This window comes from Lissotriton vulgaris, chromosome 5 (genome assembly GCF_964263255.1).
Source record: "Lissotriton vulgaris chromosome 5, aLisVul1.2, whole genome shotgun sequence".
Taxonomy (NCBI): Eukaryota; Metazoa; Chordata; class Amphibia; order Caudata; family Salamandridae; genus Lissotriton; species Lissotriton vulgaris.
The window spans coordinates 1,581,613,618-1,581,632,351 of record NC_141693.1 but is presented as its reverse complement, the minus strand read 5'-3'; the positions used below and the strand labels follow the sequence as shown (position 1 = coordinate 1,581,632,351).

At 47.4% G+C, this 18,734-nt stretch overlaps 1 protein-coding gene across 3 annotated transcripts in view; it reads left to right on the top strand.

Moving 5' to 3' along the window:
- Positions 1–18,734, top strand: part of ACIN1 (apoptotic chromatin condensation inducer 1) — a 947,610-nt gene that overhangs the window by 825,252 nt on the left and 103,624 nt on the right. For all 3 annotated transcript variants that reach the window (XM_086923671.1, XM_086923670.1, XM_086923673.1), the window contains one exon: positions 4,189–4,296. In XM_086923671.1, the coding sequence (XP_086779797.1) occupies positions 4,189–4,296 (108 nt within the window). The remainder of the gene's footprint in view (positions 1–4,188; positions 4,297–18,734) is intronic.

Genomic DNA, 18,734 nt, shown 5'->3' with positions numbered 1-18,734 from the left:
AGCCATGAAAGTTTTATTTTTTAAAGAATCATGAGATTCCCGCTGGGGCCGGATAGGATCTTTCTCAAAAGGTGGAACATTAGTTAGAACGACCACATATGGTGCACAATCTGGTGGGAGATTAATAGGGCGTTTTCTCCTTGTTTCAATAGCTCCAGCTGAATTCGGTGGTACCACTACTGTAGCAACTTGCTTATTCTGACAGATGGTGAGCGATGGGTCAGAAGGTGGGGGGCGGATGTAACAGCATCTTTTACTAATCTCCCCCCTATTGGTTGCTTAGGAACTGCTTTGGTGGGTATTAAACCCTTATCTACAGGCCTTTACTTTTCAACCAGGTCAATATGGGTATCAAGGAGACCACCTAATCTGATTACTTCGGTTGAGATGTGGTCTACTTTTGCCACAAGGGGTTTGATAATCATCTTATCAACCTTAGCATCTATAATACTGATTAAAAGATCAAATTGTTCTGTATTCATTATTGTTGTACCATTCTTGGCTGTTGACTCCACGTCCCCTACTGTACTGTAAAGTTTCTGCTCTCCTTTTGTTGCGGGTACGATTTTTCCCCCGATTAATTGGTGCTTTTCTACATGCTCTCAGCGCTCTAGGTGCCGGCGAGCACTGGACAGGGACACACTTGGTACATCAGAAGCATCCTGAGTATCTACTGATTAGACATTTAATTCCGTCGAGATATCAGGGTTATCGGGTTCAGGATTGTCATCTATTTGTAAAACAGCATGTGAATTGGGCAGTGTTGGACATTTGGTTGGGGAGCTCTCCTTACCTAGCGACATCCTTCGCTCCTTATTGATTTTACTAACCACTTTCACCAAATAATTGTCCATAGTGGCCAACACTGGGGGGGTTTTAGTAGCCTTCTGTTTAGACATTATAAAACTTAACGCAAGAAGAAAACCCACAAAACATGTAAATTAAAACAAAATTAATAACAAAAAGCTATCATGAATTTTAAATGCTGGTAAGATTAAGCCAGCAAGTAAATCAACCTTAATTGATTAAAAACGGTCAAGGGGTTCAGTATAATCAAATGTCTCACTTTGGTCCGTAGTTCGCCTCTTCTGCAACAGCCAAGGGATGAGGCCCGATCCAGCCTCGTTCAGCCCCGATCCAGCCTCGTTCAGCCCCGGACTGCCCGCCCTTTGCCCGCGCGCGTCCTGCGGGGTGGGAGGCGTTCGGTGATCTTATGGCGCCTCCAGGCGTGTTGGGAGCATCACTGGCCTGCGACCTCGCTGGGGCTGCTGGGTAGTGTAGTCTGCTACAGCCGTTGCCCTCATGGCGTTTCGAGTATGGCCCGGCGGTGAGGAGCTTCAATACTGCTGGTACAGTTTCCCTCACGGCGTTTGCCAAAGCTCCAGGAAACTACCCCCCATATAAATCACCTAGAGCTGCTAGCAGCATTTCTAGCGCTCAAAGCCATTAAAACTGACCTTGTAGGCAAAGGTGTCCTAGTCCGCACAGTCAACATGACTGCTATGTACTATATACAAAAACGGGGGGGACACCCGTCACGCCTAGCACAAGCCGTTTGGAAATGGGCCATTCACTACATAATGTTTCTCCCGGGAGTAAACCATCAGTTTGCCGACCTTCTTAGCAGACGGAGGCAGAAAATCCACAAGTGGGAACTTCATCCTCAGCTTCTCCTCCCGTTCTTTCAGGAATGGTGATTTCCTCCCACACCTGCTCTCCAAAGGCAAGCAATGGATGAACTGGTCAGGGATATTTGCCTACGTTTTTCCGCCTCTCCCACTCATTCCACTGGTGGTTCAGAAGCTCAGACAAACATCCCTCACACTAATTCTCATAGCTCCCACATAGGCCCCTCAACCCTGGTTCACCACTCTACTGGAGCCGTCAAAAGTTTCACACCAAAGCTGCATCTCACCTACAGTCTCCTCATTCAGAGCCATGGAGAAATAAGGCATCCAAATCCCAAGGAACTCAACCTGGCGATCTGGCTCCTGAAGTCATAGTTTGGTTATTTACACCTACCACCAGACTATATGAATATCTTAAGAGGCTAGAAAGCCTACTACCAGGGTATGTTATGTAGCAAAATGGAAGCGATGTATCCATTGTAACAATATCCGTCCTCTCGATGCTTCCATACAGAACATCACCTGTTACCTGTTGCATTTACAGCAATCTGGACTAGCCTACACATCCATTCGCTTACATCTGGCAGCAGTAGCTGCATACTTAAAAAACAGACACTTATTTTTATTCAGAGTACCAGTGATTAAAGCCTTTATGGAAGGGTTAAAAAGAGTGATACCACCAAGAGCCCCACCTGCACCAGTGTGGAACCTAAATATAGTCCTAACAAGGTTAATTGGTCCACCATTCGAACAATGCATAGGTGCCTGTCAATTACAATTCCTCTCATGGAAGGTTGCTTTCCTCATTGCAATAACTTTACTGAGAAGAGTTGGTGAACTCAAGGCATTAACTATACAAGAGCCCTTCTTTCAACTTCAGAGAAAGAGTGGTATTACGCACCAACCCTAAGTTTCTCCCTAAAGTAGTTTCTTCCTTTCATATCAACCAATCCGTTGAGTTACCTGTGTTCTTTCCTCAACCTGATTCTGTAGCAGAACGAGCTTTACACACCCTTGATGTTAAAAGAGCTTTACTATATATGACGTTGAAAGAAAAAAATAATTTTTGCTAGTCAAAGCAATTCTTTGTTGCTTTTGCTCTACCACACAAAGGCAATCCCATATCTAAATCAGGCATTGCAAGATGGATTGTAAAATGTATCCAGACATGTTATACGAAAGCAAAGAGAACTTTGATAATACCCTTTGGAGTGCATGCCACTCGTAAAATAGGGGCTACTATGGCCTTCTTTGGGAATATTCCCCTAGCGGACATCTGTAAGACAGCAACGCTGTCTACACCACACACATTCACCAAACATTGTGTAGATGTGTTAGCGAGGCAACAAGCTAATGTAGGCAAGGCAGTTCTCAAAACACTGATTCAGTCAACTACAGGTTAGCCACCGCTCTGGGAACATACTTCTGTATAGTCTATGCAAAGCATGTGATAATCAGCTCACATGCCTCGATCCGATAATGCTACTTTCGCAGTAAGCATCTGTTCTTGGCATGTAGAGCTGTAGATTCATATGGGCCTACCCGGTCACCTGTAGTTGTTGCAGTTCTCAATTTACATACATACGCATGGACATCTCTGTTCTACACTTACTAACTCAATTCTCACCCTGTGCGGGAAAACCATCTTAACAATGGAGTTGATGCCCATGCGCACCCTATCACCAAAAGGAGGAGTCCCCTTACTTTGTGACTGGAAAGACGTCTTCGAAGAAAAACAAATGCAAAAATCCAAACCCAACAATAGATGCAGGCGTATGCAAAGCATGTGAATCTACAGCTCTACATGCCAAGAGCAGATGCTTACTGGGTAAGTAACATTATCCTTAATGAGATGTGGCCAATACAGCCTACATTAAGCGGTCAGAAGATTAGATTTTATTTGCTTTTTTTTTTTAATTTTCTCCTCCAAATTGAAAAGTTTTCATTATATATGTATTTTGTAACAATTACTGGATCATGCGTGGGCGGAACAGTGGGCGGTTATACGCATAATTTCCCCACCGTTATTGCTGCTAACCAAACTCAAATAACCTGCATTAGATCCAGAGCAAATGTCACTAGAGCAGATAGCAGACCTGTCATATCAAGTTAGATACTAGGACTTTTTTGTCTTGCACAACTTCTTCATTGCCTGAAAATCTGTAATCCGCCATGAAATTAAAGGCATTTAAATTTGGCCTAGAGAAATTAGAGTAAACTAGCTTTAATTTGGCCATAAGGTACCATAAGGCCCTGAGTGTTCCTGCATTGTGCACAAATGTTCTGGGGTATTGCAGTGTAAGGACAGTTGAATCTATAAAAGAAGCCAATGAATGAGAACTGTACTTACAAGTAAATGTTTCTCGTTGATGAATGTTTGTCTCCATATATTCCCAAGTTGTTTTTAGTGGCTAAGTACATAGTTGTTGATATTGAGTACTTACATTGTTGATGAACAATCTTATGTTGGTAGGCTAGCAGTCCTGCATTATTTTGAGGGTCAGCTAGTGTCCGTGTTCTCCAGACAAGATAATTTATTGATGCTAGTTTCTTTGTACAGGTGCGACCTTTTACTCTCGGCCAACTGAAGGAGCTTCTTGGCAGGACAGGTGCATTTATTGAGGAAGGATTCTGGATTGACAAAATCAAATCACATTGTTATGTAACGGTAAGCATGGGTTGTCTACTGCACTTTGAATTTATGCACAGTCTTCTTTATTTTAAAATTGTTGATCTTCGTGCCCATCACTTTCCTGCCATCGCCAATGCATCTAAACTCTGGACAGACCTTCCTTTTGGTGTGTTGGAGGGAAAAGATTGGTGTATTGTGTATTTTCCATCAAAACACAGTTTGACTTCTAGCTCTCCCTTGGTCAAAGTGAGAGGTGAATATAGTCTCCATTTTCATTCAGTCCATACACACAAGCCCTCCCCCGCCTGCCGTTTGGTTAGGTTTACTTCAGTTCTCTGTCCTGGGATCTTTCATATTCACTTGGTGGAATCATTCCTTTTTGTCAGAATGTGAATTGTGTGGAGATGGAGTGTTTGTGCAACCTCACCATGTAATACTTACCTACCCTTTACGGTCCAGTAGGTTTTGTCTGTCAACTCCTCAGCTCAAACGTGGGTAGCTGTGGCAGTGAGCATCAAGGCTTATACAGAGGAACAAGTGTAAACTGCACCAAAACAATCAAAGAAATCAACATGACGCAACAAATACGACACCAATTTATAAAAATAGACTGTATTTTCATATAAATTTAGACACCTGTAAGAAAGTGCCCTCTTTGTTTCATGGTTGCCCCCACTTTTTTTCTAAACTGCTCATGTGCTTTGAATGAGTGTGCCCTGGGTTCCTGCCAAACAACTACCCAGGGCCTATGTTCTTTCCCTAAACTGCATTGAAAACAAAACCCAATTGGTACTCTTTGGCCACAGTTCAGTCCCTTGTAAATGGTACCACGGGTACGAAGGGCACTGTCGCCAGGGAAGCCCTCTAAGAGCTGCAGCACTTATTGTGTCACCCTTAGAGGCCCTGTACCTTTACACCCACACACTGCCTTTGCAGGCTGCGTTTTTTGGTGCAGAACAAAGTGAAGAGTCGACATGGCACACATCCCTTTGTGCTATGCCTACAACCCACTGTCCTGGCATAGAGAGCCCTCGCTGGGTGCAGTATACCAGTGGAGAGGGTACAGGTGCATGAGCCCTGTACCCTTACAGCGTCTAAGCCAATTCTTAGACATTGTAAGTGCAATAAGTCCATTAACAGTATATGGTGCTGGGAGTTTGTCATTACGAACTCCACAGTACCATAATGGGTTTAATGAAAACTGGGAAGTTAAGTATCAAACTTCTCAGCACATTAAACCCACACTGATGCCATTGTGGGATTTAATGAAAAATGCACACAGAGGGGATCTTAGAGATGCCCCCTGAAAAACGACCTACCACTAGCGTGCAGGCTAAGTGGCTGCTCGCCAGCTGCCGCCACCAGACATGTTTCTGGACCCCTGGGTCGAGAGCCTGCTGCTATTGGGGGAGGGGGGGTCTGAAACAATGCACATCCTGGGACGAGGTGCCAAGCCGCCTCCCCTAGTAAAGGCAGGGTTCACAAAGGGGAAGCTTCAAAGGCTTGACGCCTTTGTGAGCTTTGGGTGCTAAAATGGATTCCCCTTTGGCCTGAACTAAACCCCAGGAGCTTTGCTCCCACAGCCATATGGCATGCTTGTGAGCTTCCACCAACCGGAAGCCCCCTATACCCCATTAGATAACATTGGGCCTCTGCACCCGGCCGCCCTAGTGCCGCTGAGGGTGTTTTGCGAGTCCTTGACCCTGGGGGCATATGAGCTTGTGATTGTATACTTAAGCATAGATCGCCATCTGGTGTTGGGCTCGGATGTTTGCACTTTGTTTTTGTGGAAGAAGCCTTTGTAGTGACAAGATAGGTGGTGACTCCTTATGGTTATAGTGCGCATGGGCATCAACTCCATTGTTAGATTGTTTTTTTCCGTCATTGGGTTTGTTTGTAAACTGCTGCGGTTCGGTATCGTATTCGATTCCCCTTTAACGCGCAGGCCTTCACTGCTCTACAGTATTGTTTTCGATCGCGCTTCTCGACGCGCATCTAACAAAAATCTCAACACCTTCGATTCCGGTTGTCGATGCGGGCCATTGAGTCTATCCGAGCCATCAGGCCCTACAGCTAATGGAAAGAACCCATTCAAAAAATGCCCCCTGTGTGGTGCCAAATTCCCACACACTTATTTCCACGAGGTCTGTAACCTTTGCCTCTCTCCTGAACACGAGGACAAAGATTGCCCGGCCTGCCCTTCATTTTGATAGAAAAAAACAATACGTGATCGCCGGGCTCGACGTCACCGGATGTCTCGATCCACTAGCTCGGTACCGAATAACATCTTCGATGCAGGCCCGATGCTCCCTAGGAACAAGAACCAGACAGTGAAGACATCAGCGTCTCTGAGGCTGAAGATCAGACGATTACTCCAGGTCAACGAACTTCGTGTGCCAACATCAAAACCCTTACCCCTTCTCAAAAACATAAGGCACCGGTAACACCTTTGCCTTCCGGCTCAGGTCTACACTATGACAAAACTTTAGACGCCCCGCCCTCGGGCTCGGATCCGAAGTCCAAAGACGAGCCTTCAGGCAACTCATGACCAAGCCAGCCCCGCATCGGTACCGAGCTACCTTCCCCAGTATCGAAACCCAAACATTTGGCACCGAAACACCATCAGGATAAACCCTCGGAGCTGAAACTAGACCAAAAATCTTCAGAGCCGAAAAAGAGCAAATGTTTGGAACCAAAAACAGACCATAAATCCTCAGACGAAAAAGTCCTCTGACTCCACAGCTCCTCCAAATCAAAAGGACACGAAGACCCTTCCTAAAACTTCGGAATCTAAACCAAAACAACCAAAATCATCGTTGCTGGACAAGGATACTGGATTATAGGACCTATTTCAACAAGCTCCAGCGGATCATAAACAAAAAAAACCTTCACACTGACCCTAAAACTGGGCATATGAAGACCATTCCATCTAAAAAGAGACCTTTGGACTCCTTCGAAGAACCCATGGTACCCTTAAAAAAAGAGACATGGGGACTTCTCTAGCCAGATACTTCTATTCTCCAAATATCCCTACACCACCACTTGCTCCAGCACACTCTCCAATGCTTCCATATTCACCTACACCACAAGATGAGGATGATCACCTTGGGGGTGGGGTTGGGGATGAAAACCCACAAGACGATAATGATGACACTACTCTCTCACCACCTGATCCTTGGGAGGATTTTGATAATCCACCAGATGTCCCAGATCTTCCTGATCCAGACTCCTGCCCATCTAGGCAACATCGGTTTTGCCGAACTCATAAATAGAGCTGCTCAATATCATGGGGTAGAATTACACAGGAGGAAGATTTTTTTGTTAGAGACTTTCACACAGTCGCAAAAATCAACTAGCATTCTATCTATGTTTAAATGTATCCTCAAACATGCACCTGACGTTTTTAAAGATCCTGTCAGGGCTAGAGTTCTCAACCCCAGGATCGAGAAAAAATAGAAACCAGCTCCCAACGATCCAGCTTATATTGAAGCGCAGCTCCCTCTAGATGCCTTGGTTGTGTCTAGTGCACGTAAACAAGCAAATTCCCAAACATCAGGAGAAACTCCACCTCCAGATAAAGAATCTAAATTACTAGACGCATCTAGCAAACGCATTGCCTCACAAACCGCGAATCAGTTGCGCATTGCCAATACCCAAGCTTTACTAGCCAGTTATGATAGGGCTCATTAAGATGAGCTCAAAGCTCATACAGCATCTTCCCGATCAGTATACGGTAAGACTAATGACCTCATACAAGAGGGAAAATTAATTGCAAACACTTCTATAAAGTGTGCGTTGATATAGCCGACACAGCGTATCGTGCAGTTAACACACGCGTTTTACTACACAGACACGCATGGCTACGCATATCTGGGTTTAAACCGGATGTGCAGTCCACAATTAATCAACACTTTGATAAAGAACACTACCTACTGTAGACACATCTTTGGAAAAAAATGAAAGTGTTCATGGGAGCCCTACAGGCAACAACCTCTAGAGGTTCTTTTTGTCGCTCCTTTTATAGGGGCACCTCTAAAACTATTGGGACGGAAAAGACCTCCTCCTCCTACAAAACACCATTTAAACCTCTCCTAGCAGAGGTTATTTCAGAGGAGGTTATAGAGGCAACAACAGCATGGGTAGAGGCCGCAGTAATAACACCCGCACCTCTCCTACTACAAAACAATGACTTCCCTCCACTTTCCCAAAAAATTCCACTCAAGTCGGGGGAAGACTATCACAGTTCCTACCTGTCTCGAATTCCATCCCCACAGACAAATGGGTAAGACAAATTATCCTGTATTGTTAATGCCTGGCACTCACTTCAACTCCCCCATTCATACCCCCAAACAAGTTCCAATATTGACAGAACATCTGACTGTTAAAACAAGAGGTTCTCTCTTTATTACAAAAACCCGCAATAGAACCGGGGCCCATACCTCATCAAGGAACAGGGGTTTACTCCCTTAACTTTCTAATCCCAAAGGACAGTACTCTCAGGCCTATACTAGACCTCTGACCGTTAAATCTCTACATACAGTCGGACCACTTCCACATGATCACTCTCCAACAGGTCCTCCCACTTCTCCAACAGGGCGATTTCCTTGCCACTCTAGATCTCAAGGACGCCTACTTTCATATTCTCATTCACCCCCTCACAGAAAATATCTACGGTTTGTAGTGGACAGCCAGCACTATCAATTCAAAGTCCTCCCATTCGGAGTGACTACAGCACCTTTAGTCTTCACAAAATGTCTCACGGTGGTCGCAGCTCATTTGCGGAGACAACGCATTCAAATGTTTACTTACATCAACGACTGGCTCATAAAATCCAAGTCACACAAACACTGTGTACACAATACACACAAAACAAACCAGCTGCTCCTCGACTTGGGATTCACAATAAATCTACCCAAGTCACACCTTCAACCATCCCACCTACTTCAGTGTCTAGGTGCCACAATAGATACCTCAAAAGCCCTTGCATATCCCAAACCAGTCAGGATAGCCAGCATGCAAGCTGTCATAACAACATTTCAACCTCAACATTCCCTCCTAGCTATTCCTTACCTTAGAATATCCCCAGGCGTCAGACTGGATCCGGAAAGTCTTTCGTCAGCAGTATCCCTGCACGTTGGTAGGCATAGTCTGCGGCTCCGCATCCTATATCGGGGTTGTGACCGCTGGTATGACGTCGGAGTACTTCGACGCCGCCCTCGTGCGCTAACGTCAGTTCTTCCGCGCCAGCAAGCGCAGATCCGAGAAGAGCACGTACCCTTAGTCATTTTTTAAACTAACTTTTCGGTCTTTTTGACTATCTTTTTCGAGTCGACTTCGACTCCTGGTGCCAGTAGGGATGCCTGGTTTCAAGCCGTGTGACGCCTGTCACCGACTGTCTGTTACCGACCCCCACCGCAGGGCTGTCTACTGTTTAGGGGCCGACCACGACGACAAGTCGTGCCCAGACTGTCTGACCTCGACTTCGAAAGCTAGGCGGGTGCGGTCCCCTAAGCTTTTCGAGCTCCGGCAGTCGGCTCTGCGCCGCTTGAGGTCCCGGTCGAGGAGCCACAAGCCATCACCACTCGTCTGGTTCCAAGTCCTCGCACTCAGGTTAGTCGAGGCCTGGCAAGAAGTTGAAGAGGCGACATTGCTCTTCTGACTACCCTCGCTGGTCCCTCGAATCTGCCGAGGGTTCGGTGTCACCACCTGCCCAAAGCTTAGGGGACCTTCTTCAAGGCCCGAATCCAAGACTTCGGAACCGAAACATAAGCCAACTATTCCCTCCAAAACTTCGGCACCTAAACACACCTCTGATCCAAAATCAGATCTGAAATCCTCTGCACCAAAATCCTCCGCTCTGAAAACTTCGACACCAAAATCTTCGACGTCAAATTATGGCCCTAAAAGAAGTGTCTGTTCCTCCTCCACCACCCAAGGAGCTTAGTTTGGACGTTCCGCCTGCTAACACTTACCCCAAACAAACAGAACTGGTTATTAACCCAAAAACAGGACACCTTTCTGCAAAGCTGCTCTAGAAAAGGAAACCAGAATTTGAGGAAATCTTAACATATTCCTCTAAAGAGAAAGAATGAGGACTAATACTGCTCCTTCACCTCTTTTCCCTTCCTCACCTTCACCACCTATTGACCGTAACCCCCTCATAACACCCACAAATTCCCCTCAGCCACAATCTCCACCTAAACAGGATGGTGTGGATGGGGATCTAGATGACGCACACAGGGATGTACCACAAGATTATGCTCCAGACCCTGGGTAGATCATAACATGGCTTCTACTAACGACAAAGATCCAGATCTATACCCATCTAGGCCTTTTCCTCCAGCTAATGTGGGGTTTACAGAATTGCTTACTAGAGCTGCACAATATCATGGGGTTGAGGAAGATTTCCTATTTGTGACACTAAGTGCATCACAAAAAACTACACACATACTACCTATGCTCAAGGGTATGTTAAGCATGCAGATGAGGTATTCAAAGATCTAGCTTTGCATTATTTACATTTAACATACGCATGGATATCTCCGTACTACACTTACTCCATTCTCACTCTCTTGGTGGAAAACAATGTAATAATGGAATCGACGCCCATGCGCACTATCACAAAAAGGAGTCGTCACCTTACCTCGTGACTAGGAAAGACTTAGAAGAAAAACAACTTGCAAACATCTGGACCCAATACAAGATGGCAGGAGTATGCAAAACTTGTGAATCTACAGCTCTGCATGCCAAGAACAGATGCTTACTGGGTGAGTAGCGTAATCCTTAGTATTATTATAGGGCGATACGAGTTAATTTGAGAGGAGGACATGTGAGCCTGTTTACTGGATTGAATAGAGTAATGGAGGGATAGAAGAGGGAAGAAACATAGAAGTGTTAATTGGGAGTAGTAGTAAGTTGAGGTCTGGGATGAGTATAGGAGAGATGGGAGGAAGAGCCTGTAGAAAGGGATTAGGGAGTGTGAGAAAGTGGCTCTATATATACTGGACTAAAATGAAGTACAGTGTGTATAGAGTCCACCAACCCCAGAGGTATAACAGAGGTTAAAGTCTGAATTGACCATACTCTCCAAAGTGGTAGCTTGGTCGAGCAGTAAGGCAGTTCCAGAGGACATTGTAAAGCATTTGTTGTGCACACTCAGTCAGCAAAAGGTTTCAAACACTCAAAGACTGAACTCCAGGCCAATTGTTTTTATATCCACAGATATAGGTGTTTTATTTTTAGAACCAACAGTTATAAAAATATACTTTTCTTGTTATGAGTTCTCTCATGTAATTACTTTGCAAAGGAGCAACAGCGTTTGTGCACACAATTAATACAGTATTGACCGTAAGGAACACAATCCTAAAACACACTATAGCATTGAGCTCAATGGGTTTTCCACATGTAAGTACAGTTGATTACTATATAGATTACCTTAGTAGTCCCAGGACTAGATTTTAGATTCAGTCCTTGGGTCTAAGCTGAAACCAGGTTAGAAAAAACGTTTTAGTTACTGTAGTGAATGTTCATGAATATAAAGCGGTTTTAAAAGTTCACACTTAAAAACGTTTCAAAGAATCTGACAAGGTTATTCAAATGGAGAAAATTCAGGATGCAGGTAAAGTACGGTCGCGTTACTTTTGGAACCCTGCACTGGTCTCCTAGGGCCAGCACTGGGGTCTTAACTCAAAACAGGTAGCTAATTGCGTTTCAGTATTTCGTGTGATTTTTAAAGAATATTTCAAGTTTTTAAAAGTAGACGCTTGGAAGAAATTTAATAGAAAAGCAAACAATGGGTTCCTATGGAGAAAATACAGATCACTAGTAACCCTGCTAGGGATTACTTTTGCGGTTCAGTACTGGGCTGAAAGGTACAGCACTGGCTTCTCCCGTGATCACAGGCGAGTACTTCGGAATTTGGACTTTGGCTGATTTTATGTGAATATTTTCAGATTTAAAAACTTCACACTTTTCGAGTCAAAATGAGTCAATGTTATCCAATGGCAGGTAAGTAAATTACCGGTTTCCAGGTGAGTACTTGGTTGGTGAAGTTAAGGTTCTAGGCATAGACTCAGGGGTCCCGCAGGGTCAAGTAAGTACAGTTAGTTCACTCCCAGCATCACAGGGCAGCTGGGTGCAGAGGTAGGTAGGCCCAATGATATCCAATGAGGAAAGGGGGGGCTTCAGTTGGTGACTGCTGGCTAGCAGGCCACGCGGCTGTGGGAGCTGGGCTCCTGGTCACTTGCTCAGGGCAAGGGGTGGGGGAGTAGGATAGGACACAGGAGTCACAGCCAGCGGCACTCGGGCGGCTGGGTGCAGGGTGCTTTTGAGCTGTCGGGCGCTCAATGTTATCCAATGGGAAAGGTCAAAAAGGAACAAAGGCTGCAGGCTCGGGGGACAGAGACTCTCCAGGGGCGACCAGCACTTCGAGAGGTAAGTTGGGATCTTGGAGCACAGGTAGGTACCCCAAAGGGAGGCACAGGGGGCTGTAGGGCGCCGGGTGCAGGGGTGTCTTTGGGTGTCGGAAAAGCTTGCCCTCGGCTGGTCGCGGTTGGGGTGGCCCCTGGTTCTGAGTCTGCAGGCGTCGGCTGGTTAGTTGAGGAGGGTCTTTGGGGACTGGACTTCGGGTCCAAGTCGCCGGGGGGACGTCCTTGTGGTCTTTGTTCGGTTGGGCCTGGCCTGGCCCGGCGCGTGCAGAGTGGGCTGGTCCGGAGCTTCCTGGCTGGCTGGTACCAGGTGGGTTGTTGCAGCAGAGCCTGTGCTGATGGGAGTCCCAGCCTTCAAGAGGGTCAAGGCAGGCAGGTCCTCCGGGTGTCCCAAGGTTGCTGTCCGCAGGAGTTGCCGGAATTAAACAGGAGCAGGTTCCAGAATCGACAGGCCTGTAGGGCTGGGGCCCAAGTCAGTTGTTGTCGTCCTGTTAGCTGCTGCACGGCGGGTCGTCTTATTCTTGATCTTCTGTCTTCTTTTCGTATTGAGATCTGAGGAAGGAAGGTTCAGGGAGCCCCTAAATACTGAATGAAGGGCTTTACAGGTAGGGCAAGGTCATGGACCATTGGGTCCCTGCCCTGAGGTGGGTACACCCCCTAGCCTGCTCCTCTCCTATGAGAGGGGGGCAGGAGCCTAGCTGTGATAGGGCAGAGCTCCCCATCTTCAAATTGGCCGAAGCCATTCAGCCAAGCTTCACCTAGTCTCCCCTGTGAGAAGGTGGCCTGATATGCAGTGGTCACTATTCTAGTGCCCACTATGTATCAGTCCAGCAACCCTTATTGATGATTGGTTGTAAGTCAACCTTATAGACCAGCTATCCTAGTAGCATGGATACGAGCAGTCTAAGGCTAAAGACTCGAGAGGGCGTGTTAAGCCAGCTGTTTACCACACATATACCCCTTGAATACCCAGTGAAAGGACACCACACAAGTGTTATGAAAATAAACAGTTATTTATTAAAGATCACAACAGCCCTGTACTCTTTATGAGGACAGGGTACTAAGCACAAACCAAAACTCTTAAAAAAATACTTAAGTTAGCACAGTATATACAAATGCCCGAGGGGCACGGAAAACCATATACTCTAAAAGTGGAATGTGAAATTCCTAGCAGGTAAGTACAGTACTAATAGCTTTTGGAATCGCTAGGACTTGACTAGGGAATCGTTAGATTACGACTAGGAGGCCTAGGGGACTCGGGTGCAGTGTGTGCACTCTCACGCGAGATGCGGACAAAAGTCTATGGTAGCTAGGAAATAGAAAGTTAGTGTTCTCGGGCGTACCCGACCTGGTAGGGAGAAAACGAAAGTAGATTCTGACCCTTGGATAGTGAGGCTATGCTGGGGCACCGAAATGCCGAAGTTACCTAGCCCAGGGGCTGCAGCTGCATAGGTCTGAAAAGACGTCGGGAATCCTCGTAGACGGACCAGGAGCCGGAAGAAAAGATGCTGGCCGGTGACCAGTGAAGAAAGTTCAGTTGGATCCAAGCCTGGATCTCGAAGATAGATGACACCTGAAAGCAGAGGGGACCAAGTTCGAGACTACTAGCCAGTAGTCAGTGGGCACCAGGAGGGCACCGGATGGTAGCCACCTCGACAAGGTGAGTGGGTGACGCTTGACTCGAAGATCTCACGGACCAGGAGGCGTTGTCGGCGACCAGGATGGAGGATCGAGCTGTCCCACGAAGATAGAAGCTGTCGGCGTCGCTGGACCCAGGATTGGGCAACAAAGCCTTGGCAAATTCAAGCCCACGCGGTGGACCTAAAATGGCGTCTGGAGTGGACCAGGAGGGTCCGGGGTGCCTCTCTTGAAGAAGGAAGCAAGGGCCAGCCTGGAGCAACCAGACCAGCAGAAAAGTCGTCGTCGGGCGTCGTTCAGAAGGCCACAAGCCAGCCGGCTAGTAGCCAAACAACGCGGTGCACAGCAAACAGCAGAAGGGCCCCACGCCGATCGTGGAGATGCAGGGAGGCTGACCTTGGGTGCTGGAGCTGCGCAGGGTCGGGGCTTCTCGGACCCCAAAGCACTCACCAGTGGAGGACACGGTGGGCTTGCAGTAAAGATGTCGTGCAGTCTTGGCGATCGTCGGTCCCTCGAGGTCTCGTCGCACTCACGGTTCTCAGCTTGGCTGTAGAGGTGAGTAGAGGTCAGAGGTGCCAGGGAAGCCGGGTCTCGTCGAGCTGGGTCGTCGGATTCGTGATGAAGGACTTGCAGCAGACCGCAGTGTTCTTTAGGATGGTGCCTGCGGATGCAGGGTGACTACTCCTTAGCCACAAGGGAGAATCTTGAAGAAGAAATCGTGAAGTCCTTTCGAAGAAAGTGGTATCTTGATTCCAAAGATGATCTAATTTGAACAGGGGGCCCGCTCCTATCTTTATACTAAAAAAGGGGGCTGACCCGGTGACTAGGTCCTGCCTATGGGTGGGACCAGGAGGGGGGTGGTTACACCCCTCTCCCCTGCCAGACTTCCCCAGGCCAGGGGCTGGTGTGCCCCTGGAACTGGTTCTGACTGGCCTATGCGTAGTGAGCACCGGGGTGCCACTCAGCAGTCACCTTCCTGAAAAGCCCTGCCTACCCAGGATACACAAAACCATGTCTGGGACGGTGCTAGCACCGCCCCGGACAGGAAACCCTTTGTCCAGGCCTCCCTCGCTCGAAGGACTCCCAGCAGCAGGAGGTCAGACTCGTGTCTGTGGTGGCAGCATCCATTTTGTGGAGCTGAGGCTTCAGTTAACTTTAACCGGGGTTCACAGTTACATACATGTCGTGTCCCTCTAGAAGGGTGGAATGCTAACCCCGTCGCCAGAATTGGCGAGGGGTTAGTATTCCAATTCGTATGACACCTTACTCGACATGTTTTGATAAAGCAATACCAAAGTTAGCATTTAACCGCGAGGATTATAATGCACTTAAGAGTATATGGTATGCGATATCATGGAACAGCTATTAGGACTTGGTTCCGCAAGCTGCAGACAGGCTCAGCTCATGCCAGAGCACCATCTCACACGATTCCAAGCACTCTGCCTTCAGGATTGTCAAGGCCTGCCATAGGAGTGACTGATAGGAATCTGTGTGTCCATTTTGGGGTTAGGTATAGGTATACTACACCTACAGCAAAGGGTGGTTACACGACTTTGCCCCAGCTGTCATGCAGCCAGTTGTGTCAAATTTAGGAGGCCAGCCAGGGGTGGCATAATACATGCTGCAGCCCCTGGCAGCCCTGGGTACACCTATGCCCTGAGTTACAGGGTCTGATAAGGTGGCCCAGTACCAATTGGTAGATGCACCTAGGGTACATGAGGTAATTTAGAAAGAGAACAGCCAGGCTGTGGGTCTGATTGGCAGGCCCACAGCCAGAGAAAGTCGTAAACCAGTGAAACAAAAGCAAAAAATCTGGGTGATCATAGGATTGCAGACCCTACTCTCCTACATGACCCCCCCCCAAACTTTGGGACAATAAGCTAACCTTGACCAGGTGAGTCTTCTTGTTCTAAGTGGAAATATCTGGAGAGCCCATCGGCATTGCCATGATCAGTACCAGGTCTATGTTCCACTGTAAAGTCCATCCCCTGTAGGGAAATGGACCACCTAAGCAGTTTGGGGTTTTCACCCTTCATCTGATTTAGCCACAAGAGGGGCTTATGGTCGGTCTGAATCTTGAAGTGAGTGCCAAACAAGTATGGCCTCAGCTTCTTCAGGGCCCAAACCACAGCAAAGGCCTCCCTCTCAATAGCTGACCAATTCTTCTCTCTGGGGGTCAGCCTTCTGCTTATAAAAGCAATGGGCTGATCCTGACCATCAAAATTCAGTTGAGAAAGAACAGCTCCCACACCCAACTCAGAAGCATCTGTTTGGACAATGAATGGTTTGGAGTAGTCTGGACTCTTAAGGATAGGTGCTGTGCACATGGCCTGCTTTAGGTCATCGAATGCTTTTTGACAGCCTGCTGTCCACTGAACCTTTTTTGGCATTTTCTTACTTGTCAGTTCATTTAATGGTGTCACAATGGAACCATAGTTCCTGACAAACTTTCTGTAGTATCCAGTCAGGCCCAAGAAAGCTCGAACCTGAGTCTGGGTGGTTGGAGGAGCCCAGTCCCTGATTGACTGTATTTTGCTCTCCAGTGGCTGAACCTGGCCTCCACCTACAAGGTGGCCCAGGTATACAACCTGTGTCTGCCCTATCTGGCACTTGGTGGCCTTGATAGTGAGGCCTGCTGCTTGCAGAGCCTCTAACACTTTCCTCAGGTGGACCAGGTGATCCTCCCAGGTGGAGCTAAAGACAGCAATATCATCTAGATATGCTGCACAGAAGTCATCCAGCCCAGTAAGGACTTGATTCACCAACCTTTGGAAGGTGGCAGGTGCATTTTTCAGACCAAAGGGCATTACCACAAACTGATAATGCCCACCAGGGGTTGAAAATGCTGTCTTGGGCTTGGCATCCTCAGCTAACCTGATTTGCCAATACCCAGCTGTTAAGTCAAATGTACTTAAGTAGTTGGCAGAAGCCAATCTATCTATAAGTTCATCTGCCCTTGGTATTGGGTGGGCATCAGTCTTAGTGACTGCATTGAGACCCCTGTAGTCTACGCAAAACCTCATCTCTCTCTTACCATCTTGGGTGTGAGGCTTTGGCACTAGAACTACTGGACTAGCCCAGGGGCTATCTGAGGGTTCAATGACTCCCAACTCCAACATTTTCTGCACTTCAGTTTTTATGCAGTCTCTAACATGATCAGGCTGCCTGTAGATTTTACTCTTGACAGGTAGGCTGTCACCAGTGTCAACCTCATGGGTGCACCAATTGGTCTGACTGGGTGTCAGAGAGAACATACGTCTGAAAGACTGAAGAACCTGTTTACAGTCTTTCTGCTGATGTTCAGAGAGGCTGCCACAAAAGACAACACCATCTACTGACCCATCATCAGGATTCTGAGTGAGCAGGTCTGGGAGAGGGTCACTCTCCTCCTCCTGTCCCTCATCTATGGCCATGAGCAAGCTCATGTCCTTCCTGTCGACATATGCTTTGAGCCTGTTGACATGGAGTACCCTGTGGGGACTCCTGGGAGTTCCAAGGTCCACCAGGTAGGTGACCTCTCCCTTTTGCTCAAGAATTGTGTGGGGCCCAGACCATTTGTCTTTGAGTGCTGCTGGGGCCACTGGCTCCAACACCCACACCTTCTGTCCAGGCTGGTAGACAGTCAGGACAGCCTTTTGGTCATGCCAAGCTTTTTGAAGTTCTTGACTGGCCTTAAGGTTTTCAGATGCCTTCTCCATATACTCAGCCATCCTGGAGCGGAGACCAAGTACATAGTCCATTATGTTGGTTGCAGGCTTTTTGAGAGGTCTCTCCCATCCTTCCTTCACCAAACACAAGGGGCCTCTCACAGGATGCCCATACAAAAGTTCAAAAGGGCTGTAGCCAACCCCCTTTTGTGGGACCTCTCTGTAAGCAAACAGAAGGCAGGGCATCAGGACATCCCATCTACGCCTGAGGGTTTCAGGTAGTCCATGAATCATCCCTTTTAGGGTCCTGTTGAACCTTTCAACAAGCCCATTGCATTGTGGGTGATAGGGTGTAGTGAATTTGTAATTGACACCACACTCCTTCCACATAGCAGTTAAGTAGCTTGACATGAAGTTTGCACCTCTGTCAGAGACAACCTCCTTAGGGAAGCCCACTCTGGAGAACACTCCAACTAGGGCCCTTGCCACCACAGGTGCTGTGGTGGTCCTAAGTGGAATAGCTTCAGGATACCTGGTGGCATGATCCACTACCACCAGTATAAACTTGTGCCCTGATGCTGTCTGGGGTTCCATTGGACCAACAATGTCAATCCCCACTCTTTCAAAGGGCACCCCCACCACAGGCATTGGTATAAGGGGGGCCTTTGTTGTGCCACCTGACTTACCACTGGCTTGGCAAGTGACACAGGAGCGACAAAACTCCTTGGTATCCTCATTCATGTGAGGCCAGTGAAAGTGTGAG